At 37.9% G+C, this 25,703-nt stretch overlaps 2 protein-coding genes across 4 annotated transcripts; one reads left to right on the top strand and one right to left on the bottom strand.

Moving 5' to 3' along the window:
• Positions 1 to 6,748: 6,748 nt before the first annotated feature.
• Positions 6,749 to 11,609, top strand: LOC120112327 (protein NSP-INTERACTING KINASE 1-like). Of its 3 annotated transcripts, none has more exons than XM_039131331.1 (11): positions 6,749 to 7,188; positions 7,301 to 7,433; positions 7,599 to 7,670; positions 7,790 to 7,933; positions 8,032 to 8,103; positions 8,202 to 8,261; positions 8,650 to 8,747; positions 9,216 to 9,365; positions 9,506 to 9,847; positions 10,490 to 10,722; positions 10,833 to 11,609. In XM_039131331.1, exons 1-11 carry the CDS (start codon positions 7,053 to 7,055, stop codon positions 11,151 to 11,153), a joined length of 1,761 nt encoding a protein of 586 aa, XP_038987259.1. In that variant the 5' UTR covers positions 6,749 to 7,052; the 3' UTR covers positions 11,154 to 11,609. The 3 variants fall into 3 exon arrangements, with proteins under 3 accessions (XP_038987259.1, XP_038987248.1, XP_038987254.1); XM_039131320.1 differs by having other exon boundaries at positions 6,752 to 7,188; positions 10,343 to 10,722; XM_039131326.1 differs by lacking the exons at positions 8,032 to 8,103; positions 8,202 to 8,261 and having other exon boundaries at positions 6,752 to 7,188; positions 10,343 to 10,722.
• Positions 11,610 to 18,960: 7,351 nt separating this feature from the next.
• On the bottom strand, positions 18,961 to 21,272 carry LOC120112325 (peroxidase 11-like). The gene is made up of 4 exons (XM_039131313.1): positions 20,999 to 21,272; positions 20,507 to 20,698; positions 20,108 to 20,273; positions 18,961 to 19,481 (listed from the first exon to the last, which is right to left on the bottom strand). The coding sequence occupies exons 1-4, from the start codon at positions 21,233 to 21,235 to the stop codon at positions 19,069 to 19,071; spliced, it is 1,008 nt and encodes a 335-aa protein (XP_038987241.1). The 5' UTR covers positions 21,236 to 21,272; the 3' UTR covers positions 18,961 to 19,068.
• Between the last annotated feature and the right edge of the window lie 4,431 nt (positions 21,273 to 25,703).

Genomic DNA, 25,703 nt, shown 5'->3' with positions numbered 1-25,703 from the left:
TATTAGTATGCCGCTTATATCGGATACCAGTAATACTAGTGCCAAACTGGTACGGTACAATACATCTTATACAATTTAGTTTGGGCTGGTACGATAAATTATGATTAGACCAAAAGGCTAGATTTAATTGCCGATTTATCCATGCACTAATGCAACAGCTTCATATTAAGGAAATAGCAATAAATAAGTAAAATGAAATTGCTAACCGATCTGTTAAAGTTTCTTTGGGGGTTGTACTGGCAAATTTGGTATTTTGGTGAGGGTTATCCTTCGCTCTGCAGTCCATTGCCTGCAGGCCACTTCTATTGAAAAATAAATTAGTTGGAAGCTAGTACAATGGTAACAAATAACATCAACTGGTTGCCATCCAGAAGTCATCAGAGAAAAGGTAATGGCAGAAGGCATTATGTGTTCCCCTTCACTAAAATTGTTGCAAATCCTCAAGAAACCTGGTGTGTTATGAAAAAGAAGAGCTGCTGGGGAATTGAGAGTCAAAGTTTCGTGTTTATTCTCCTTTTTTTTTCTTTTTTTTTTGCTGGACAAAAAAGAGGAGGGGGGGTGGAATTAACCCCACCCACGTAGCAGCCCCCACCGGGCCCCCTCCCACCAAGGAATATTTGATGTAGGTAAAAAGTTTCTCATACCCTCCCCACCAGCACAAGCGAACCCGCATGTGACTACGTCACCCCAACACCACCTCGTACTAGAGGACCAGTAGTATTTCCAACGGACAAACCAGGTGGGGGACATCCGGTCCCCGTATTTAATCGACGCCCGCGCGTTTCAAACCTGGGTCACTCCGTTAGAAACAAAGCCCCGTTCCAACTGAAACCCAGGTGAAGCCTCCAGTCAACACGTGGAGGATAAGACACCGACACGTGGTTTACCCGGGTGAAGCCTCCAGAATTGTAGCCGTGAAGGATGTCATCCAATCACCAGCATCATTCACCTCCCTATAGATATGTGTGGCCAGAGAGAGACCACACTCATTTAAGAGCATGTGGATATCGTGGAGCAACAGTCTAGAACTAGTGCCATATCCTCGACCCCGCATCCTCCTCTTCAATGCAAGTGTTATTGAGCAAGGATGTCTTTCACCCTTTTTTTTTTTGGTACAACGGTAGTTTACACCCTACGGGTGTGGACACGACCAAAAAAATCAGAAAGCAACAAAGCAGAAAAAGAAACCGGCAATCTGTCACCCCCCAACTACACAAAACCACCAGAGTGGTATGCTGCATAGGAGGCAACCCAATCAGCTGCTCCATTCGCTTCTCTGTAGGTATGTGTGGCTTGATGGGCAACACACACCTGCAACAGTTTACGAATATCGAGGAGCAGTGGCCTACCCTCCCCAGCACGCCCCCGGCCCCGGATCCAGTCGATCACCGTAGCCAAGTCGCCCTCGAGAATAAGCCAATCTGCACCCAAGGTCCGATGGGCAAAGGAGATGCCCTCCCAGGCCGCTCTGAGCTCAGCACACACCACCGAGGTATTGAAGATCTGCTGACCTCCTGCCGCCACTACTCTGGACTCATGATCTCTGATGACAAAAGCTGCACCTCCACATCTCCTATCGTCCGCCACACTGCCATTAAAATTCACCTTCAGGAAGCCAGGGGATGGGGGCACCCAAGATACGCACACAAACCCGGGCGCTACAAGAGCAAGAGGGGGGCCCAGATGTCCCTGACCAGGCCAGAGGGTGAAATCTCAGCAGCAGTGGTGAACTCTGAAGCATGCAATAAAGCTCTGACTGCCACCACTCTGACTGCCTCAGATGTCTTTCACCCTTCTCTCATGAGGAGTGAACTATCTTTTCCGTTATTAAATTGCTCAACAAAGTATTGATGATTGATATCACCATTATGGTGCGCAATCAAAAAGTAAATCTTGTAACTCCAAAATCACTTTGTTGGGCATGATAGAAAAACACGGAAGCAAACTAATACCAAGATTTTATAAAGAAACTAAGCATACTTGAATTTAATTGTAAAAAATAAATAAAAGATAAAATAATACAAGTGAATACACAATATTTATGCAGTTCTGCAACAAAATCCTGCCTCCGTCCATGGAGAGAATAAACCTATTATTCATTATGAGAGAATAAGTAGTACAAGAATATAGCAATTGAGTTTTTATCCCCAAAACCAAATCCTAAGAATCCTCGTACACCCCTCTCTCAACCTAAAGAATACACTCTCACCCTTGCCACTTTATGTATATCTCTCATTCTCTTAATGAGCATATTTGTAGCTACCAATTATTTACCCATAAAGTCAATTGCTTGTTCACTAAGTCTTTTGAGAATATAAGTCACACATGCATACAACACCTAGCTGATAAGGCAATCAGGGATTGGTCTGATACACAGGCAGGTTAGTAATCTTAGTGAAATTTTGCATACTGCTCAACTAATCATCTGCTTCCATACTGAACTAGAATTGAATAGTGACTGGTAGGTGATCCCTAATCTTTCCATTACATAGAAATGTTTATTTTGTGAATAGCAGCTATAATGTCGAATAATAGCCTTGCGTATGTTATGCATTATCTAATCAAGTTGAATGCATACAAAATAATAAGTTATACAATTTTATTAGAATACATATGTATTATATAATAGAGAGAAGATTGCAAGTTGGATAGGCTAGATCACCTTGGATGTAAAGCCAAGTCTAATTTGTTTAAAATGAATTCGAATTATTCAAGCCTTTTATGGCTAAATACCTATGTTTTATCCAAAAGCAACAGCCGGTCTTGCTCATGTCAATTCAAGCGGTATGTTATTGACTTTGGCCATAAACTTCCATTACTATTTAGATAAGTCTAGATTCAATTGGGTTGGGGGCTGCTTATGCAAATGCAGGTTATGCTTGAACCAGATCATCTAATCATCTACGTGCATTGAGACCGGTTCGAATTGCTCAACTCGGAAGCATATTAATTTTCAATAACTCCAACCCAATTCAAAATTCCATTTTAATACTTCCAACCCAGTTCAAAATTTGGGTAGGGTTGGGATAGGACTAGGTGAACCCAGACCAAGCTACACCCTAAAATTGAGGTCTCCAAGGGGAGTTTTTTCTTTTCGGTAGAAGAGATGCAACTTTTGCTTTTGAGCCGTCTCTATTCCAAAACATACAGAGAATGACCGAGGATTATAACACTTTTAGGGCTACACATGTTTATCAGAAAACAAATACAACCGCTGACTGGATAGCCTCCTACACAGCGCATGACTTTGAAGATTTTCTTTGGATAAACCAAACAGATATTTCTACTTATTTAGTTAGCTTTTTTTTTTTTCTAATTTTATTGGTTGTAATTATATTTGTTTAGTGTGAAAAGTCGGTATGTGTATATATATATATATATATATATATATATATATATAAAAGTTCAGCTTGCTTTTGCTTTTCTTCCTGATTTGTTTTCACAACCTGCTAAGTTGTGCAGCCGGGCAGGACGTGGGAGTGTGGGTGAATCCAAAAAGCAGCCACGGCCCCACGTAATGTAACTCATGCGGACGTGATACTATTCTTCTCTTCTGCTGTATATGTAATGCTTTTAATATGATAAAAAGAAGGAAAACAGAAAGGACGATCCAACTAAGACATGCAAGCACGTATCTCGAGGTTCCAACCACGCTCCTTGGCCCGCTAAACAAAAGGAGGACCAACGAGTGGCCAAACTTATGGGATGTTGGATTCTCGCTGGGATAACCAAGCATAACCATGGGGCCATGCAACCCTACGGCCTACCATTTTTTTTATTTACTCCCCCTCTTGCCTTTGCTTTACAACTCATGGCTTCTTTTATTGATTTTGCCAACTCTTCTCTCTTGCACTTTTATCATGCTTACACTTTTTTTCAATTAAGAATTAAGGTACGATGGATATGCCGGTTCAGTTGAGCTGAAGGAGCGTACAATGACGCCGGAGTAGTTCTGCAACCATAAAAAATAATTAAAGAATCGTTTGTATAGGTCCGGCTGGAATTCTCGATGTTTATGTCAAACAGAAGTTCAAGAAAAAGTAAAAAAAATAAAAAAAGAAAAATATGAGAATATTATATTCCAATTTTACTCTATACTTTGAGGGTCCCCAGTGCTTCGTATTTAAAAAAAAGAGAATGCAAATCTATGTGATTAAGATCAAATGATTTGCACATAAGCAGTTGAGCTTTTTTCATATCCATTGATCATAGAATATTCTTTTTTAGATGTGCTGTGATCGAACGCATTTCTTATCTGTAGGTCGATCATGATATATTTTTTGGATGCATTGAGATCACACCGAGCTGTAACCAATCATACTGATTGTTTAGAGATTTAATTGGCCGTTGATTTTGCTAAATATTTATCGTCATTTGGTTGGCGAGCTGAGTTGTCAGATAAGATTAAGATGATGAATCTGGGCCATATCATTAACCATAGCCGATCTTTGCATTCAATACAAAGTAATATTTACCTTAATACTACCTAAAATATTGTTAACTATTTAATACTAAAGCATTTTATTAAATATTTTTAATTTATTAGATTTTGTTCAATCAATAATGAAATTCACAAACAATGATGTTATTTTTTTTAACCTATCACTACTATTTTGCAGTTTAACTACAAATAACAAATTATCTAATTATGAGATGTTATTCTCAAATAATATAAAATAGGCAATTTGAAAAAATAACAACTATTTTTTTTTTTTGAAATGAAGAAAAAAACAAGTGTTGTAATTGTTATAATGGTTAATGATAGTTTTGGTAGAGCTAGGTTATCATTGAAACCTTGGCATGTAGATTAGAATCACCAATCACCTAATTAAAGTTGAGTTCTGAGGCAATGCTTCCTTAGGAGTTGCATCAGGCTTCTTGGGCCAAAGAGCCTTAGGCAATCATCTTTGTTCCAATTGCATGCTTCTTCTAGCAACCAATGAATTGACTTGCTTCCTCCCACAGTCCTCAATTTTAAACAGTAAGCCACATCCATCAGATGGCACCACACAAGCATGTATTTGTCTTTAAATTGTTCCAGCTCAAAGAAAGGCATTGATCATGCTGTCATGATCCAATACCAACTGCAAATTTTTGTCTTAAAGGCTTCTTGAACCAATGGTGCCCCCAGGATGGAAGATGGTTATGGTCCCTAGGGAAATCAATAGGGTCCCCTGCTTGCTACATGGCCTCTGAAAGGCCAATGGACATTTTTGTCCTTTTGAACACCATCACAAGTTTTTCTTCCATGTTTTATGTAGGGGTGGTTCTATATACACCCCCCCTATTGCTCAGGACACCCCCCAAAAATTAAAAAAAAATTAAATACTCTCTACACCCCCCCATTTGCTAAGGACACCCCTAAAAAATTAAAAATTCCTAAATTACCCCCCACCCTTCCCACCCCCTCACCTAAATTGCTCTCTACACCCCCCAAACCCCCCCACCCCGCTCTTCCCCTCCAAAACACCCGCCGGCTTCTCCCTTCCGAGCAACGAGCACCTCGCCGGCGGAGGAGGAGGGGGGAGGCGGAGGAGGAGGACGGAGAGGCGGGGGGAGGCGGAGGGGGAGGTGGGGGATGGGGAGGAGGAGGAAGGAGGACGGGGAGGTGGGGGAAGAGGAGTGAGAGGTGGCGGAGGAGGAGGGGGGAGGCGGAGGAGGAGGACGGGGAGGTGGAGGGGAGGAGGGGGGGGAGGTGGGGGATGGGGAGGAGGAGGAAGGAGGACGGGGAGGTGGGGGAAGAGGAGTGAGAGGTGGCGGAGGAGGAGGGGGGAGGCGGAGGAGGAGGACGGGGAGGTGGAGGGGAGGAGGGGGGGGAGGTGGGGATGGGGAGGAGAAGGAAGGAGGACGGAGAGGTGGGGGATGGGGAGGAGGAGGAGGTGGCGGAGGAGAAGGGGGGAGGCGGAGGAGGAGGACGGGGAGGTGGAGGGGGAGGTGGAGGGGAGGACGGGGAGGTGGAGGGGAGGAGGGGGGGGAGGTGGGGGATGGGGAGGAGGAGGAAGGAGGAAGGGGGGGGTGTACTGAGAAAATTTCAAGGGCAATATGGTAATTACACTAAAGGTTAGTTTGGGTATTTTTTCCTGAGCAATAGCGGGGGTGTATATAGAACTACCCTTTATGTAGCCGCTTCTTATCTCTTTTTGAAGTTTTTAGTTGCTTCAATATTGTCTTCTTATTTTTGTCATCTTCCATGATGCCAAAGATTTTCTCTCTTACTGTCTATTTTTAAAATTAATTTTTTTCTATACATCATTGTAATGATGACTTATCATATATGTAATTTTCAACAAAATCACACCTGATCCAATATTTATAGATTCTCTCTCCAAATATGATTTGATACTTTTATCTTTTTATGCTACTTTCCATCAAAAATATAAAATTTGGTTTATATTGAAAAGTGCTATATTTTTAATATAAGTTTTTAAAAGTATGATAATAAAAGTTATTTTATATTTAAAATAATTATTCATGAAAACAATGAGTCAAAATAATAATAATTTTTGAAACTATACATAAACTTATTCTCATGGGGTGGGGACAATTTTTTTAAAAGAATTCCCATTAACACCTTTTATTGAAGAGTTTTTGGTCTTCTATGCATGTATATTTTTAATTTTTTTTGGTAAACATATTTTTTCCTCTGCACACTTCCAAAGCAAGTGTCCCAACTGCCCCACCGTGGAATTTTCTGTCCATAATTAATGAAGCTCTAATCTATTCCCCCCCAAAAAGCTTAGGTTTTTGGATTTTTCCAATCCCCCTTTCCTAATTCAGGCCACATCAGGTATTCAGGTGGCAGGCATGGTTGTTCCCTCCCTCTCTTTTCTCCCTGCTTGCCCCAGTCTTCTGGGCTCTGTCATCGCTACTGACATCCAAGAGGGGCATGAGAAAGCAAGGCTGCAAGCTGCTTCTGAACAGAATGGCCAGGCTAAGAACCCAGAGGTGGCGATGAAACAGAGCACCCATTAATGATTTGATCCCCTGACTCCATTTGACCATCTCTGTTGAGCCCTCAAAGGCCCAAACCACCCATAGCTTGTGCTTCCCATATGCACGCCCACTGTTGGGAGCTTATTGGTTCAATGGGAGCAAATCATAGGAAAAATGGGCTCTTTCTTATGGTGTTTCTTTGGACCTTGGCTTCTGCAGCTGGTCTTCTCTCCCCTAAAGGTGTTAACTTTGAAGGTAGTCTTGACATATTTCATGGCTTTTTTTTTCTCTGTTCTCTCCAACTCCTTTTCTCCAAAGAGGTGAAGAAAAATGGGCTACTTCTGATATGTGGCTTTTGTTGTTTCAGTGCAAGCTTTGATGGGTATCAAAGCCTCTCTGAAGGATCCCCACAGTGTTCTTGAGAACTGGGATAGGGACTCTGTGGATCCATGCAGCTGGGCTATGGTTACATGCTCACCAGAAAATCTAGTCATTAGTCTGTAAGTTCTACAACTCCAAACTCATCATCTGTTCCTTGCTTTCATGTGCCTTATATTGGCAACTTGACATAAGAAAGAAATAAATGTTTTGTACTTGGGAGTACAACTTCTGAAAGTTAAGAGGTAAGGAGTAATATGAACTTGTTTTGAGGTCATCATTTGCAGAGGAATTCCCAGCCAAAACTTATCTGGTACACTATCTTCAAGTATAGGGAATTTGACAAACCTTGAGACTGTGTAAGTTCTCACCCCTGATATATGATTGCCTCTTCTCCTCTCTTCTGCTTTTCTGTCCCTCTCTGAATTGTGTTTTGTCTCACTGGTTGGTGGTTTGCTTTTTCCTTTTTCTTTTTTAGGCTCTTGCAAAACAACAACATATCAGGACCAATTCCCCCAGAGATTGGGAAGCTCTCAAAGCTTAAAACACTCGACCTCTCCAACAACTACTTCACTGGTGGAATTCCCACCTCTATAGGCCAACTGGAAAGCCTTCAGTACCTGTAAGTAGACAGTGCCGCAATAGAACTTTCATGAAATTACTCTGTATTTAAATCATACCAAGGTTTTCATATGTGTTCAATCATTTGATTGAGATCAGGAGACTTAACAATAACAGCCTTTCTGGAGCATTACCTCTGTCTTTGGCTAACCTCACGGAGCTAGCTTTTCTGTAAGTCTGACAAGGTTTTACTTGTTGCATAGAAACCTAATTTCTGTCTTTGAAGAAGGTTGATAACTGGAGAAGAGATTTTGGCTTTTATGCTTCAGGGACTTATCTTATAATTATTTGAATGGTCCTATCCCTAGATTTCCAGCAAGAACGTTCAAGTAAGGCTACTGGTCTTTACCTTTCTGATTTCTCTGCATGTTATTAATTTGAATATTGGTACACTTGTTCATTGTAGTTGACCAAGAAACTGTGCCAGTACTGTGTAGCCAATGCATCATTAATTAATTAGGCCATTAAATTCAGATACCTAACATTTTTTGTGGATTGATTTCAAAACATATTATTAAATGCCAATCTAATTGGTATACATCCAAATGTTTGCAAACCATATAAAGTGGCCCTTTCTTTGCACTAGGGCTGGCAACTATGTTTATTAGTAAATATTATGGTGGTGTATTGTGTCAATATTTCTTATTTATCTTTTTCTTACTACAGATATAGGAAAAGTGGAACTCGAAACTTATTCTATTGTAAAATTTTCTGCAGCATTGTTGGAAATCCTCTGATTTGTGCTACTGGTTCAGAGCAAGATTGCTTTGGGATGGTGCCCATGCCATTGTCCTATAACTTGAACAATTCAAAGAGTAATTACTTGCCTCTAAAGATTTCTTATTGTATCTTCTCTCTTCTTTACTTGAGAGATTATTCTAAATAAATAACATTACTTTTCCTTATTCTAGCATGTCCCTTTTCTCCTCTATCTTCATGCTTTCAACATTTCTCCCATTTGGTTCCCAAGTGTTGATAGTTAAACTTTTGTTTTGCTTCCATACATTTTATTTTAGGAAATATTCCTAGACTTAGTCACTAATTTTTCTGCTTGGATTTTTTAATGAAATTATTCTAGACTTATTTTTTTTTTTCAAACAACAATTCTATACTTAAATAACAGCAGTTAATTGATCCTTTTCTTTTATGAATGCCTGTATCATTTGATTTACTTGAACTCTTAAATGCATAGGACATGGGATATTTCTTCTAATTTTCCTTATGCTGTGACTGACCTTATTATTTCTTGCTTCGATTCTGAATTTTGTTGATATTTTATCCAGGTACTCCAACTGCAGGAAGGCCGAGACGTTATAAAGTCGCTGTTGCATTTGGGTCCTGCATTGGAGGCATCAGTTTACTAGTTTTCGGCATTGGGCTATTTTTCTGGTGGAGACAAAAACATAACCGACAGATCCTTTTCGATGTTGATGGTTAGTAAAGTAATAAAGATAGGTTGAAAACCTACAAGTCATTCTTTCTTAAGATTAGCAATCACGGCACCAAATACGGATGACTGAGCTAAACATTGTTAGTTCTTTGGCTTAAATTCTCCATCTTTTTGTTTCTTCAGACCCACATAATGAGGAAGTTTGCCTGGGAAACTTAAAGAGGTTTCAGTTCAGGGAGCTCCAGATTGCAACAGATAACTTCAGTAGCAAGAACATTCTAGGAAAAGGTGGCTTCGGAAATGTCTACAAAGGTCAGCTCCCTGATGGAACTTTAGTAGCGGTAAAAAGGCTCAAGGATGGAAATGCTGTGGGTGGAGAGATCCAGTTTCAGACTGAAGTGGAGATGATAAGCTTGGCAGTGCACAGAAACCTCCTCGGATTGTATGGATTCTGTATGACTGCTACTGAGAAGCTTCTAGTGTATCCTTATATGTCCAATGGAAGTGTTGCTTCCCGACTCAAAGGTAAATCATACATTCTGTCTGATTCATGCATGGATTCCAAATTCCCATAAAAGATATATAGTATTTACAGTAGTATTGTAATTAATAAATATTTTTGGAATTTAATTTGGCATCTGCTGAATAATCACAATTAGTATTACTTAGCGGTGATTCAGTGCAATTATCGAATAACCAAGTATCATGGACTGACTACAATGTAGGCTTTGGTTATCATCAGGATTTTAATTATTGAAAAATAATTAGAGTTTGGTCATTATAAGAACCATGGCCTCCTGAGTTTGTAACTGCAGAATTAGTATGATATGGTCCAATTGCAGCATCATATAGTGAAAAGTTCTACCGACTACTGATTACATCATAAATTAATACTGTTCATGGATTTTAGAAATAACCCTTAATTGATAATGAGATTAAGTTACGATCATTTTTCTTCTTTTTTTCCTTTTAATATGATTTAGATTTCCGTTTTACATGCATGCAACCTTTGCTTTTTAGGAAAACCACCATTGGATTGGATTACTAGAAAGAGAATAGCACTAGGAGCTGCAAGAGGTCTTCTGTATCTTCATGAGCAGTGTGATCCTAAGATAATTCACAGAGATGTAAAGGCTGCTAATATATTGCTCGATGATTATTGTGAAGCCATAGTAGGAGATTTTGGGCTTGCAAAGCTTTTGGATCATGGGGACTCGCATGTGACTACAGCAGTATGGGGCACGGTCGGGCATATAGCTCCAGAATATCTCTCCACAGGCCAGTCCTCGGAGAAAACTGACGTCTTTGGCTTTGGAATCCTCCTCCTTGAGCTAATAACTGGTCAGACTGCTCTAGAATTTGGCAAGGCAGCAAACCAGAAAGGAGCCATGCTTGATTGGGTAAAGCTTCATCTCGCATTCAGAAAGGACTTCTGAATGCAGAATGAACCTGAATTCCAGTTCATCGTATTCATCAGCACCTTGTAATTTACTTGTTTTCTCTCGTTCAGGTGAAAAAGATCCATCAAGAAAAGAAGCTTGCTACACTCGTGGACAAGGACCTAAGGAACAACTATGATAGGATTGAGCTTGAAGAGATGATCCAAGTAGCACTGCTGTGCACCCAGTACCTTCCTGGCCACCGGCCCAAAATGTCCGAGGTGGTTCGGATGCTTGAAGGTGATGGACTCGCAGAGAGATGGGAAGCCTCGCAGAGAGTTGAAGCCCACAAGAACAAGCTGCCCGAGTTCTCCTCAGAGCACTGCTCCTCTGACTTGACTGATGACTCGTTGTTACTGGTCCAAGCGATGGAGCTTTCTGGACCAAGGTAATTTTCCTGGCAATAAACAGGCTTGGCAACTTGGAAAAGAGTTGCGACCGTTTCATTGTGATGAGTTTGTATGGTATCAAGTTGCAAATCAGAATTCTGGGATGGCAAATCTTGGTTGGATTTACAGAAGCTTTGATTTTTGTGATGAAGTGATTTTGGAGTGTCTGCTTAGCCATGAAGCCTTCATATATGGAATGAGTGTTTCTTGTATAGAAGTGACATGCTGAAGTTAAGAACCCAAAGGGTTCATGACAGTGAAAAAGATGATATGATTCACTCCTGAAGATTAAGAAACTTTGCTGGAGGCTGATGTTGTTTTTTGGTTCATGGGATTTTGTTGTATAAGTGGCACGCAAGAATTGGTGACAAGAGGAAAACATTATATAACTGATCCTGTAGATGGCATGCTGTTTGGTGTGTTTAAAGTAAGTTTAGCTCATTCTTTTAAGAGTTTAAACTGTGCAAGTGCTGAAAAAGGGCAAAATTTAGAACCATCTGCTGGGAAAATGCAATTAAAAAAAAATAATACTGTAAACTTCTTTTCTCTCTTTATGTAATTAAATAGAATATTACTCATCAAGCAATAATAATCTCTATAATCAACTCGAGTAACTAACAAACAAAATAATCAAACAATCCACACATAAGAGGCAACATAATTTTTTTAACATAAAAAATTCTTCGATGTGAAGAAAAAAATCATAGAACCTAGTCCAACCAAAAAATTTTATTATTTAGAATAATAAAATTATAATAGATTCTCTCTAGTTAAACTAGAGGCTGCACAAATATCAACAAGATTGAATCTTGGCTTCTGCAACAAGAATGTTTTTCACCAATAAAGCAGATTTTAACAATAAATAACAAAATAAATAATGGATCCCACCAAATATTGATGCTTGAAATAATCAATAGAAAATGCTTTTCAAAAATCTAAACTATTCAATTTATAGCTCTCAATGTTGGAAATAATATACTGAAATTTTAGCCAAATCTGAATAAAATCAATTATCCAATTATCCGACAAAGTAGTACAATTTTCTCTTCTTCTTCGTTTTTCTTTTTTTTCTTCACCATTTTTCACAGACCACCAAACTGCGGTTTTAAAGTGCCATCTTATCCTCTCTCTCTCTCTCTCTCCCTTTTTAATTTCAAATAAGGTGGGCCTCACATGAGGAGGGACCACACCAACAAATCTCTATCTCCCAACTCATGTGGGGGGGTCCACTAAGCCACTTTCTCTCTACAAGCAATAATTTTGTCATGGACAAGATTTTAGTCATCATATCTGACTCATTATCATCATTATAGATTTTTTCAAGACATAGTAACTTCATCTCCAAAGCATCCCAAATAATATCTCACATCAATGTGCTTGGATCTCGAATAAAATGTTGAATTCTTTGAGAGATGGATGACACTTTGACTATTACAATAAAGTATATATTTCTCTTGTTCTTGACCCAACCCTTGTAGAAAATTTTTATCCACAAAAGTTTGTTACAAGCTTCCGTAACTATAATATACTCGATCTCCTTAATGGATAAAGCAACACATTTTTGTAACTTAGATTGCCATGACACTACTTCTCCTAAAAAAATTATCAAGTATCCTAATGTGGACTTTCTGAAATCTATATCACTATCCATCTAACACAGGTTTATCATTACCAAAACATAAACAGACTCTAGAAGTGCCTCTAAGATACCTAAGAATCTATTTAACAGCTGCCTAATGTTCCTTACTAAGATTAGAAAAAAACTGACTTCAACACCAACTGTATGAGCAACATCCGACCTTATGCAAACCATGACATACATCAAACTGCTCACTGCGGTTGCATAAAGAATCTTCTTCATTATTTCTTTATCTTTTTGACTTGTAGGACACTGCTTGGAACCTAACTTGAAGTGACATGCAAGTAGAGAGCAAAGTGGTTTGGACTTGCTCATGTTGAATTTTTCTAACACCTTTTCGATATATTTCTCTTGAGATAACCAAAGCTTTCTATTCTTTCTATCACGAGTATTTCTCATGCCAAGGATTTATTTAACCGACCTCAAATCCTTCATGTCAAAGAACTTATTTAACTCTTTTTTAAGCTTTCAATCTTCTTAGTATTATGGCCAACAATCAACATGTCATCCATATAAAGCAAGAAAATAATAAAATCTTCATTAGAGAATCTATTCATAAATACACAATGATCAGAAGTGATTTTACTATATCCATAGTCCATCATAAATGAATCAAACTTTTTATACCACTGTCGAAGTGTCTACTTGAGCCCATACAAGCTCTTCTTTAATCTGCACATGAGATGTTCTTTGTCTTTAACTATAAACCCTTGTAGCTGTTCCATATAAATTTTCTCCTCTAAGTCACTATGAAGGAAGGCAATTTTTACATCAAATTGTTCGATCTCTAAATTCATGCTTGCAGATAAACCAAGAATAACTTAGATTGAAGATATCCTAACCACAGATAAGAAAATTTCTTAAAGTCAATACTCTTTTTCTGACTAAAACCTTTCACAACCAACTGTGCTTTATACCTTGGTTGTAAGCTCTTCTCTTCAATCTTCAACTTGAACACCCACTTATTTTTGAGTTCTCTCTTATCCTTAGGTAGTTTCATCAATTCAAATGTGCGGCTCATATGCAAAGATTTTATCTCCTGTATAGCTTTTAACTATTTTCTCTTTTGTTCATGATCTGTAGCCTCTTGATAGCATTCTGGTTCTTCCCCATCAATGATTATCACATACTTATGAGGAGAATATCTCTGAGAAGGTCGGTGCTCTCTAATAGATCTTCTCAACCGAGGCTCAACTGGTGATTCTGGAGATGCTTGCTCAACATGCTCATCTGGCACATCATTATCAGGTGCAGGCTCATCAACTGTGTTACCATCATCTTTCTGTACATTTTTTCTATTGTCATTATCCATCATGGTTAGAAACACTGGACCTAATCAACATAATTTCTACTGACAGACTTTGATTTCTCAACCTTTTCAAAATCTTCAATCATCTAGTCTTCTAGAAATACAACATCTCTGCTTCTAAAAACTTTTTTATCAATTGAATCCCATGATATGTAACCAAACTCTTCATGTGCATAATCCAAAAAATACACTGTTTAAACCTGCCATCAAGCTTGATCTCTCATCTTTAGAAATGTGAATAAATGTTATGCTGCCAAACACTCTCAAGTGATTATATGACACATCTTTCTCAATCTACACTCTTTCTGGTACATCACCTTTAAGAGGAATTGAAGGACAAATGTTGATTAAATCCACTGTAGTTCTTATTGCTTCACTTCAAAAGGATTTAAGCAATTTAGCATTAGAGAACATACACAAAATTCTTTCACAAATAGTACGATTCATTCTCTCATTAATTCTATTATGTTGAGGTATTATAGGAATGGTTTTTTCAAGCCTGATGCCATAATCTCGATAATATTTCTCAAATGGACCTCTATATTGACCACTATTATCTGCTTGCATATACTTCAATTGTTTTCTCATTTCTCTTTCAACACTAGAAAATGTTTGAATGAATCGAGCATCTGGTCTTTAAATTTTAAAACAAAGGCTCATACTTTTATAAAATGATCATCACTAAAAGTAACAAAATATAAAACACCACAGGAAGTTCTAGCATCTATAGTGCAAACATTAGTGTGAATTAAATCCAAAACATGTGATCTTTTATATGGAGGGGATTTATAAAATGCAGCTCTATATTGTTTGCCAGCTAAATAATGAGTATAAGTCTTTAGAAGCGTATCTTTTATAGAAAAGAATTTTTTTTGGGCCAGGATATTAAGTCCTTTCTCACTCATGTGTCCAAGCCGCTTATGTCATAATTTAATAGAGGAGTTTTCAACTGTATTCACCTCCTCCTTGTACAATTTTGCTTATCTTATGTAAAGTATGTTTGATTTCTTTTCTCTTGCTATCAGTAAAAAATCTTTAGTAAGCTTCTATTTTTCTTCACCGAAGTGGTTGTGGTAACCTTCATCATCAAGTACTCCAGTAGAGATCAATTGGAGGTAGATATCTAGAACATGTATCATATTTTTCAGCAATAATTGACACCCAATACCGGTTTCCAAGCAAACATCTTACAAGCCCACAATCTTAGTTACTCCATCATTTTTATCCTCATACTGCTAAAATCACTACTAGTATAGGATGTAAAGAAGTCTCATCGAGAAGTAACATGAAAAAAGACACCTGAGTCAACAACCCAAGTACAATCCTGGCATGTAAGGTTTACACAAGTATCATCACAAATAATACCGACATTACCATCAAATGCAACTATTGTTGTATCTTTTTCTTCCTTCTTTTTTTCACCTCTTTTTCTTGATTGCTCTCTTTTAAATTTTCTACATTCTCTTTTCATGTACCTTGGCTTGCCACAATAAAAATATTCGATCTCTTTTCTGAATTTTGACCTTCTCCTTGACTTATCATGATTTTTAGAATTTTGTAAGATTCTAGTTTTACTCTTCTCCTGCCTTTCTGTAACCAATGGCCCTAACTGTATAGTCACACCATATTCTCATCTTCTGATCTCGTCATTAAATATACTATCTTTTACCATTCCCAATGATACCATACCAATAGGAGTTGAATTACTAAGTGATACAACCAAAGTTTCCCAACTATCAGGCAAAAAGTTGAGCAACAACAGTGATTTTTATAGTATTTAGCTAATTTACCAAATCCTGAAATCTACTTAAATCTCGGCCACTGAACTTTCCTCCTAATACTTTATATTCACAAGTTTTCAAATGCCTTATTTTGTACAGTCTTCCGCTCATAGAGACTCTCTAATTTATTCCATAAACTATGGGCATTAGTCTCCATAGCAACACGATGTAAAACACTATCATCTATCCACTGCTTGATTAATCCAACTGTCTTCCTATTTATTTTCTCCCATTCTTACCGAGTTTTGTCACTTGGTTTGGCATTATCTTCTTCAATAGGATCATACAAATCTTTGCAAAATAGTAAATATTCCATTCGAAGCTTCCAAATTGAATAATTGAAATATTTGAGTTTAACCATATTACCACCTGAATGCTCTTTCATTTAATCAACACAAGAAAATTTCAACTATTAGCAACCTGCTCTGATATCACTTTGTTAAAAAATGCAATCAAGATATAATGATGCCGCAAACTTTTTTTTCCTCTATGTGATTAAATTGGATGTCACTCACCAAGCAACAATAATCTCTACAATCTACTCAAGCAATTAAAAAGCAAAATAATCAAACAATCCAAGAAGCAATATAATTTTTTTAACGTAAAAATCATTCGATGTGAAGAAAAAAATTATGGGACTTAGTCCAGTCAAAAACTTATACTATTTAGAATAATGGGATTACAATAAATTCTCTCTAGTTCAACCAAAAGTTGCACAAAAATTAACACTTAACTTCTACAACAAGAATATTCTTCACTAATATGGCAGATTTCAATAATAAACAGTAAAATAGAGGATAGATCTTACTAAGTATTGATACTGGAAATAATCAATAGAGAAAACTTTTCAAAAATCCAAACCGTTCAATTTGTAGCTTTCAATATCGGAAACAACATACTGAAATTTCAACCAAATTTGGATAAAAGCAACCATCCAATTATCTGACAAAATAGTACTTTTTTTCACTATTTTTTTCAGACCACCAAACTTCCTATTTTCACACAATTACCGCACTCCCCAAGCCTAGTGGTTTCAAACTGCCATCTCATCCTTTCTTTTTTTTCTTAAATTTCAAATAAGGTGGGTCCCATATAAAGGAGGACCGCACCAACACCATCACAGTTCATCAGAACGTTGGTTGCTTTCATATTTCGGGTCATGGAATTCATTGCCCAGAATTGTAAGTGGGGGGTCAGCAATACTCTCCATTCATAGGAACATGCTGGAGGTGGTCACTTATTTAGTGAAGTTGAGTTGGATAAAGTCATTGATTCTACTTGTTTTCTCTGTTTCTTCTCTCAACAAAGACAAAAGGGAATATATTCCAATAGATATTGTTCTTTATTCTCTATGAACAAGATGCTTTCCATGTATTATCGTGTGACATTCTCTTGTCGGTGAGATCTCCATTTGCCCTACGAATTTTATCATCAAATAACGGAGAATCAATATAGGGCATGAGTATTCTGGATGAATTCTTGTTGGTTTTTGGAGTTTTGGCATGCAGCAAGGCTAGGGTGTATGTATTGATTATGGAGATTTGATGACCAGAGATTTTTATTAATTTTGATTTTATCATTTCGATCAAGATTTTGATATTTTGGCTTGAAAATATCAGTTGCGAACTAAAGAAAATCTCGATTGATCTTGATGTCGGATATTTACGGAGATAATTAATATATCGAGATGTAAAAATCTTCAAGAGTTCACTTGCAAACTTGCTTGACGAACATTTTGGGATTCAAGAATCTTTGTGGTTTTTAAAATACTAGGTCAAATGCCTCTCACAAAAACAAATTCAGAAGTTCTTGGAACAGATCTGCAATCATGCAACCCAAGTCCTATTGGAGTAGAAGTGGCATTGCGTGTCTTCATGAAATCGCTTTTGTATCTCAAAATCCACCATGTTATGTTTCAATGAGTTTAGCACCCGAGTTCAATTGAATCCATTGTATCAAACCGTCAAATTGGACTCGGCCAAAACCTGAACTTGCCTGTTGAACCTGTCCTAACCTTTTGAACCATCAATACCATGTCTTCTTCAATACGGACTTGAACCCAATTTTAAAACAACCCAACTCACTAGAACAAAAGCCCAAATTCAACTGACTTCCTTCCCTCTTCCGTCGCTTCCCTCTTTCCTGTCTACTTATTCTATCTACTATTGACCCAAATTGAGCGAAGGCGGGATATTGTGCCAATTCCAATTTTGAACCACCGTGGACTTGTTTCATAGCTCTCAACTTTCAGGGAGGACTGACTTAGATTATGTAATAGACGGCTGGCCCAACAAGGACAGATAGAAGCCTCTCAGATCGCGTTAGAACGACTTATACGCGTTCTTAAGCAATTCAATACGCATTTATCCAAGACGAAAGCATTTATAGAATAGAGCGAAAAAGGGCTTTCGAGTGAGCTTGGGGGATTCGATCGAGGTCAAGGATTGGTCTATGCAAGTGGTAGTAGCTCATTTTTGCTTTGTTTGCCCATGTTTCGAAAGGAAAGGCCACTTTTTGTTACTTTCTTTTTACCGATTGGCGAAAATGGGTTCTTTTCCCGCCCCGCCAACCAAAAACACTTTTTCATCATTATTGAATTTTGCACCAGAAACTATTCTAGGAGAAGTTCGAATCTGTTCCGTTCGGATATTGATCGGTCTTGGTTTGACATGGTTTACGTGTTACTGGTTCCCGAAAGAGTCAATTTCTCCATTAGCTAAACCCTTTATTACCCTACCTTTGGACTCATATTTTGTTCGTACACAATCAACGGAGGCCTCCCCGACAACAAAAAGATCAAGCTAGAGCTAGGTCCGGCGGCAACCTGGCGGAGCTTTGAGCAGGGACGGTGGTGCCGATGTTCGACGAGGATTTCACCATCACCGTCGATGCATCGGACGGCTGCTCACTGCTGAGCAGCGTTCCGGTGTCCGACTAAGATTTAGTAAAAAGAGTGCAGCTAGCAGTCTTTGTTTGATTTAGTAGTTCAAATGTTAGCTGATAATACCCTTTGTTCATTTGGGTTTCTGAAAGAAATGAATCATTTTAGAGTGAAGAAATACTTGTCTTTCAATCTAGGCAGGTCTTTGTTTCCTTATTGGAATCTCATACAAACCTTATTGCACAAACAGACAGTATGTAGAGAAAAAAACAGACAGTATGGGAATAGCAGACACAAGCTCAAAGGTCTTAGCTGTTCACAAATCTGCAGCTCTTCCTCACTTCTCCACCCTCAGGGTTGGTGATATTACCCATTTTCACCATAGAATCAGAGAAATGCGTGAAGAAGGCGATAGGGTCCGCCCAGTACAGCTCGACGAGGCTGGAGGTTTGGAATCCTAACAGGCTTGAATACATCTCCTGGTCGGAGTTTAGAAGGCCAGTTCCTTTGAGGAGGGTCTCGAAGAAGGCGTTGTCGAAGAGGTTGGGGGTGAAGCTATCCATGGGAGAAGTGTTATCGTCTCCTCCGTCCTCGGGACAAACCTCTTTCAGCTTGCTGAGGTATAGTTGAGAGGTTCCTTCAAACTTTGCTGTCAGCTCGAAGTCTCCATAGATTCTATCCCGGAAGCTGGCGCAGCGAGACACGCCGATGGTGTGGGCACCTGCAATTGTTTCATTTGGTTCGACGCCATCGTTAGCAGCGCATAAAGGTTCGTGCCATGCATTTGTCAGCTAAGGGCCATGCACGTCGATTATTTGAACACAAAGTTGGCGATGCATATTATCAAAGGAAGAAATGTGTTTCAGAAGGGTAATGGTTATAACATACTGACAAAGTGGTAGAACGAAGAGAAAAATTTGATGAAAAAAATATGGAGTGCAGGCTCCTGGTTCAATTGTTTGCCATATGGTTTGTGTCAAGTTCAAAATTTGCACTTGCAATTTCTCTGAATGGTTAGAACCACTCTCTCTAATTAGTTTGCAATATATTTTATCATTAAAATTATTACTGGTATATAATGTATTATTGACATTGTTTGAATTTGTATGAGATAAATGTGGAGAAGCATTAATTTTTAGGGGAGTAAAACTGCGGTTTGATTTAATGAACCTCCAGATATGGTTCTTGATTTTTTTTTCCCTTTCCTACATTCTCTGATTGTTCATCAATTCATTCTCCATGAGTTCACATTTTTACTGATGTATATATGGTTTGTGGATATCTATGTAGATCAATAGCTTAGTGTAGGACAGTCTTCATAGTGGATGTGATGAGAAAAGGACAGACCTACAAGGGCCACCATGTCTGTTGTTGAGAGACCTTTCGCCAGGAACTTGGAGATGAGTGTGACCAGGCCCTGCTGAGGAGTTGGAATGTCTGTGTTTGCTTGTTCCAAGCTAGCAGTCTTGGAATCCTCCCTGCCCACCGGTACATCCCAGTAGGGCCCTCCAAGCTGCCCAGTTTAAAGAAAGAACAATGGGAGGAGAACAAATTAAAGGGCCATCATGCATGCAGACAATTCAGAACCACATAAAAAAGAAAAGCAAACAATTCAGAAGGCTTTCTGCGGAACACAAGTTAGCCTCTTTTATCATCTGTGGCTTGGATTTTGCCAAGGTTCTTGAGCCTTTTTAAAACCTGAAATATATTGTGACCAAGTTAAGCAGTGGTTAATTAAATGACTACCAGAATGACTGCATCTCTTGCTGCTATGGCGAGCAAATCAGCGCAGGAGACAACGCCAGGGCACTCAGCCTCCAGTCTGGTTTTAATCTTGTCGACAATGTCAAAACCTTTCAGAGAGTTCACGTTCTGTTCTGCTTGCTTCTCCCCTATCAGCGTGACTGTGTCGTCCAGCAGCACCGATCCATCGCAGCCCTGCAACCATGCAAAAAGCTCACGTATCATCTACTCTGGTTTTTAGTGCATACTTTTTTCGTCTCAAACTATGTTGATTGTGGCTTCCTGATAGCTTAAAACTTCAACAAAAAAAAAAAAAAAATTCGCATGTAGTACGTCCAACCTACAGGGCAATCTAAATGTAATGAAAATTTAGTTCCACTCAAGTACGACTGAGTTATTGCTTTAGGAATTTCATGTAATTAATTCCACGTCCCTCCTGCAACTCCAATTACTTTGGCATCATTAGTTACTAGCCATCAAAGATGTCCTAAATACCTGAACAAAACAATCATGGAAGTGGAGACGAAGGATGGCGGCGCCATTGCGGGGGTCGGCTTGCACTGCACACTCCATCTCTTTTCTCACAATCAGCTCAGCATTTGGGCATGTCTTCAGGTAGTAGTCCAAACTCAATTGGGAAGGATCCTGTGCCTCCAAGAAGGTAGTGAAAGCCCCTAGAACAAGAGCTAAGAAGAGATGCAGGGGTTTGGAGAAGCAGAGATTGCAAGCCATTGCCTTAGTTCTCCTCTCTTTGGATGATAGCAAGAGATGATGTGAAGGTTTCTATTCATGCATCCCTATATATGTTGATGTGAAGGCAGTACGTGGTGGAGTAGGATTTGTGAAGAGGAGAGCCGGGTCAAGAGAGGATCAACTAACGTTAGTGAGGTTGGTGGAACTAGGTTAGCTAAATCTATGGAACCCCGGTCGTCTGACGTGATCTTCGTCGAACTAGGTGAGAGATTTTGATTCGTTTGGTGGTTTAAGTTCACCAATCTTAGAAGTAATGCACAGGTTGGAACACTTGTGTTGCATTTAATTATATAAAAAATTGTCTAGTGTTCCGCCATGTAATCTAGAAAGCCCAATCTAAGATTGGAAGTCTTAATTAACCATACATGAACACATTCGTTTGTTTACTTATCAGCCAAGATGTTGTTGCTTTGTGTTGATTATTTTTATTTTACACTGAATGTCTTGTACATGAATTAGATACATCATGCCTCACTTCAACATTAGTGCATTCGGTCTTGTGCGTGCAATGTGGGCAATTGGAATTATCTTCAGAAGCACTGGCTTTTTTTTATATGCGCCAGATAAAAACTACGTAGACGGTACAATAACATAAATTTTCATATTTTGGATTCCAAGGGACCAATCAAATTAAAAATTTTCTTATCGGAAAATACTTTGATCAGACGGATATTTCAATTTGAAATGAATTAAATGGACGATTGAAAGTAAAACCGATATAAGAGTCGAGATCTATCTTTTATAGAATTTTAACTTTTCACATTTATTTTCATTAGTCATATCTATTTTCAAAAATTCTAGTCTTGTTTGAATTATGTTAGGAATCCAACTGGAAATGTGTAAGGATGGATATTACAATTATAAATAGAAACTATATATCTCAATTTATAATCATCAATGAAAGAAAAGAGAATTTAAACCCCATTTTCACCAATTTTTCAACCTTTTTCTTTATTTTTTTTAAGAGTTTCGAATTGAGTGGGTTGAGGAAGTTAGCCGCTTTTTGATCAGATCACTCACTCAACCCAAAATTCAAATCATATAAACTTTCTTCTTCTTTACTCTAAATAACTTTTCCAATTCATTAAATGAATTCTCATTTAAATGATTTCCTCCTTTTCATCTCAACAACTACATTTTCTCTCATCTTTTTCTACTTAATTATATTAAACTTTCATATTTCATTATTTATTTTGATGGATTCTTACTTATAATGCTCCTAAGTATATCAATATATATATATATATATATATATATATATATATATATATATATATATATATATATATATATATATATATATATTAAAAAATCATATTGTAGACTAAAAAAGATCAATTACTTTAATAACATTAAAATTATTTTGAATGAAAATTTAAGTTTAAATTGGCTCTTTTTGATTTTATTTATTTTTTAGTACTTTTATATTTAATTATCTATTATTATATTTAGATATAAAAAATAATTAGAATTTTGACTCAAATTATAGACTCAATCCAACTCGAACATAAACATCTCGAGTTGGGACCAGGTCATAGTAGACCTCAGTTGGACTCCAAGTCTCAAATCCTTTCATGGAGCTGAGTTGATTTGACTCGATCAACAAATAAATTGGATCCAGGTCCAAAATGACAACCCAAATATAAAACTAAGCTAGATCGGGTCAAGCATGCCTCAGTCCAACTCAGACCTATTTACAACCCCATAGACCATATATGAAAAGAGACAAACCAAAAGTTTGAAAATATGGAAGGATGGGCACACCTATGAACAGTTTTTGGGGGAATTTATATTATATATGGTAGAATACACATCCCTACTATCATCTTGATTTTAAGACTAACTCTTGGTCCGTTTGTTTCCACGGATAACCATACATTTGGCCCATGTAGACATAATTCATGCATGCGCAATGACATAAGAAAGTGGGCTGCTTCGTTTGAACATAGATCCGTGCATGTTATGAGAAAGCACCATTGCGTTAAAAATAGACATGTGGCATGATCTGAACAATAGCTTAAGAGTCGAAACCTTTCTTCTTCTTTCTCTTTTCTTTGTGCTCAGACTGCGTATTACACGAATTTGATATGAATCCAGCTATAAAAATTAGAAAATAAAATATTTCTAAACTTTACGAGTACATAAGCCTCAAAAGATTAAAAAAAAATTTCTAAATGATCTACCACATACGAAGCCATTCTGGTGTGGACACAGTGCCAGGTCACCCGTCACTCGGATCTACGGTCACCACAGGAGGATGTTCCTGTAACAACCCAGGACTTCACCCAAAATGGTTAGCCAGAAGTTATTATTTGGGTTCCTTGATCCTGTATAAGTACCCAAGATCTACCCAGTGAATAACCGATGTGAGACTAAATACACGCCCACACGGATCCTCACATACTCCCCCATTCAAGCCCTGACGTCCTCGTCAGGTTAAGTGATCAAATTTATTCAAATCTAATCACAAACACCACGATTGGCCCGTGGTCAGCCCCAATAGATTCATGCTGCAGTGTTCCATAGTCCACATAGGTTATGGGCCAGGTCTGCTCTGATACCATTTGTAACAATCCAGGACCTCACCCAAAATGGCTAGCCAGAAGTTATTATTTGGGTTCCTTGATCCTGTATAAGTACCCAAGATCGACCCAGCGAATAACCGATGTGGGACTAAACACACGCCCGCACGGGTCCTCACAGTTCCAGCTAGCTTGATTCTATTTTGGGAGTGATCATTTTATGTTATTTGAGCTTATTATGGTATTTTGTTATTTGACAGCCTTTAGGGCTTATTTTGGTATTTCGTTATTTTGAGGGCCTTTTGTGAGACTAGTTTCTTTTTAGGGGCTTGTTTGCATATTGTCATTTTAGGACTTTTTTATGGGATTGTTTTCTTTGTAGGAGTATTTTTGTTATTTTGTGACCCTATATATATATATATGGGTCCATGCATTTGTTTAAAATTATGCTATGAATGAAATAAAAATTAATTCTCTTTCTTCAAGCTTTGGCGTGTGAAACTCTGAGCAGGGCTAGGTGTGAAACCTAGTCCTTCGTCCTCCTCCTCCCTCCTCTCTCTCCTTTTCTATTTCTCCTCTCCCCCTTTCTCTCCCTGTTGTCCGGCATCACATTCAATTCACCGCACCATTCGCCCGTCGGTAAACATATCTTGTCACAAAGGCTGAACAACCATCAACAAAATACCATATATCTTGAATCAAAGGGTTTGGCCCCGCATCACCAGCCCTTCATCTTGGATGGAAATCTCTTCCAATGATACTCAGGTTCAACTCACAGGCTAGGCCTTGGTGGGACCCTCCAATTGAGACACGTGGCAGTTGCTTTGTCTTCCTCGCACACCCCCAGCATTCCATTGGGCTATTTTTTGTTCATAAAATATCCTTTTATTTTATCAATTTATTATATTATTCAAGTGATGAACAAATGTTGTTTATATAGAAGAATGTTGAAAACCCCCAATTGGGCCTACATTTATTGGCCCACAAAACATGGCTTACGCTCCTCCGTTACTAATAAAATATTGCTATAGTAATATTTAATAGGAGCGCCCATCTTCAGGGATTACGGAAATAATTAGTTAAGTTAGTCCGGATTCGAATCTCTGTTATAAAAATTCGAGTGGGATCTTTTAATTTGAGCCAGACCGAATAAAAATTTAGTCAATCAAACTACAATATTGCTATGAGAAATATTTATTACCTGAATCATGAAGCATCTACCTCAATGTATTACAAAAGTATTTGGTTAAGTTAGTTTGGGTTCGAATCTCTATTATAGACATTCAGGTTAGATTGAATACTGAGTTTGATCAAACAAAAATTTAATCAATCTTCTCTAATTTTAGAGCAACTCAATTTAAGATTCGAGAGCATATTGCCTAAATTAATCCTGCCTTAAATAATAATCTAATCACCCCTGACCAAATATGTGACCTTATCAAGGACTCAATGTAGTATTCCAACCCATGCTCCATCCAAAGAGGACAATGCACTTAACCTACTGAACTTCTTAGCTAGCAAGTTTAACCTTCCACTAGATCTTGATTTTAGATTTTATTTTTAAAAATCAAATTTTTAATTTTTAATTTAAATTAATAAATATTAGCTCAACTAGTTGATATTTTCTCTCCGAATAAGATAATATATTATTTCATAATAAATTTAGTGAAACATAGTAAAGTGATAACTATATTACAGTACATTTCCATGTGGAAAGTCCTAAGATGCCATTGCACCCACCTGCCATCCACATATTGCAATCACTATGAGCAATATTTAATACCCAAATCATGGAGCACCCATCTCCACATATTACAAAAATAATTAGTTAAGTCCATATTTGAATTTCTATTAAAAAAATTTGAGTGGGATTTTTGAATGAGCTAGATCAAATAATAATTTAATCAATCAAAATAAAATGTTGC

The sequence above is a fragment of the Phoenix dactylifera genome, chromosome 1, assembly GCF_009389715.1.
Source record: "Phoenix dactylifera cultivar Barhee BC4 chromosome 1, palm_55x_up_171113_PBpolish2nd_filt_p, whole genome shotgun sequence".
In the NCBI taxonomy this organism is placed as follows: Eukaryota; Viridiplantae; Streptophyta; class Magnoliopsida; order Arecales; family Arecaceae; genus Phoenix; species Phoenix dactylifera.
The sequence above is the reverse complement of the archived record's forward strand: the minus strand, read 5'-3'. Positions and strand labels throughout refer to the sequence as shown.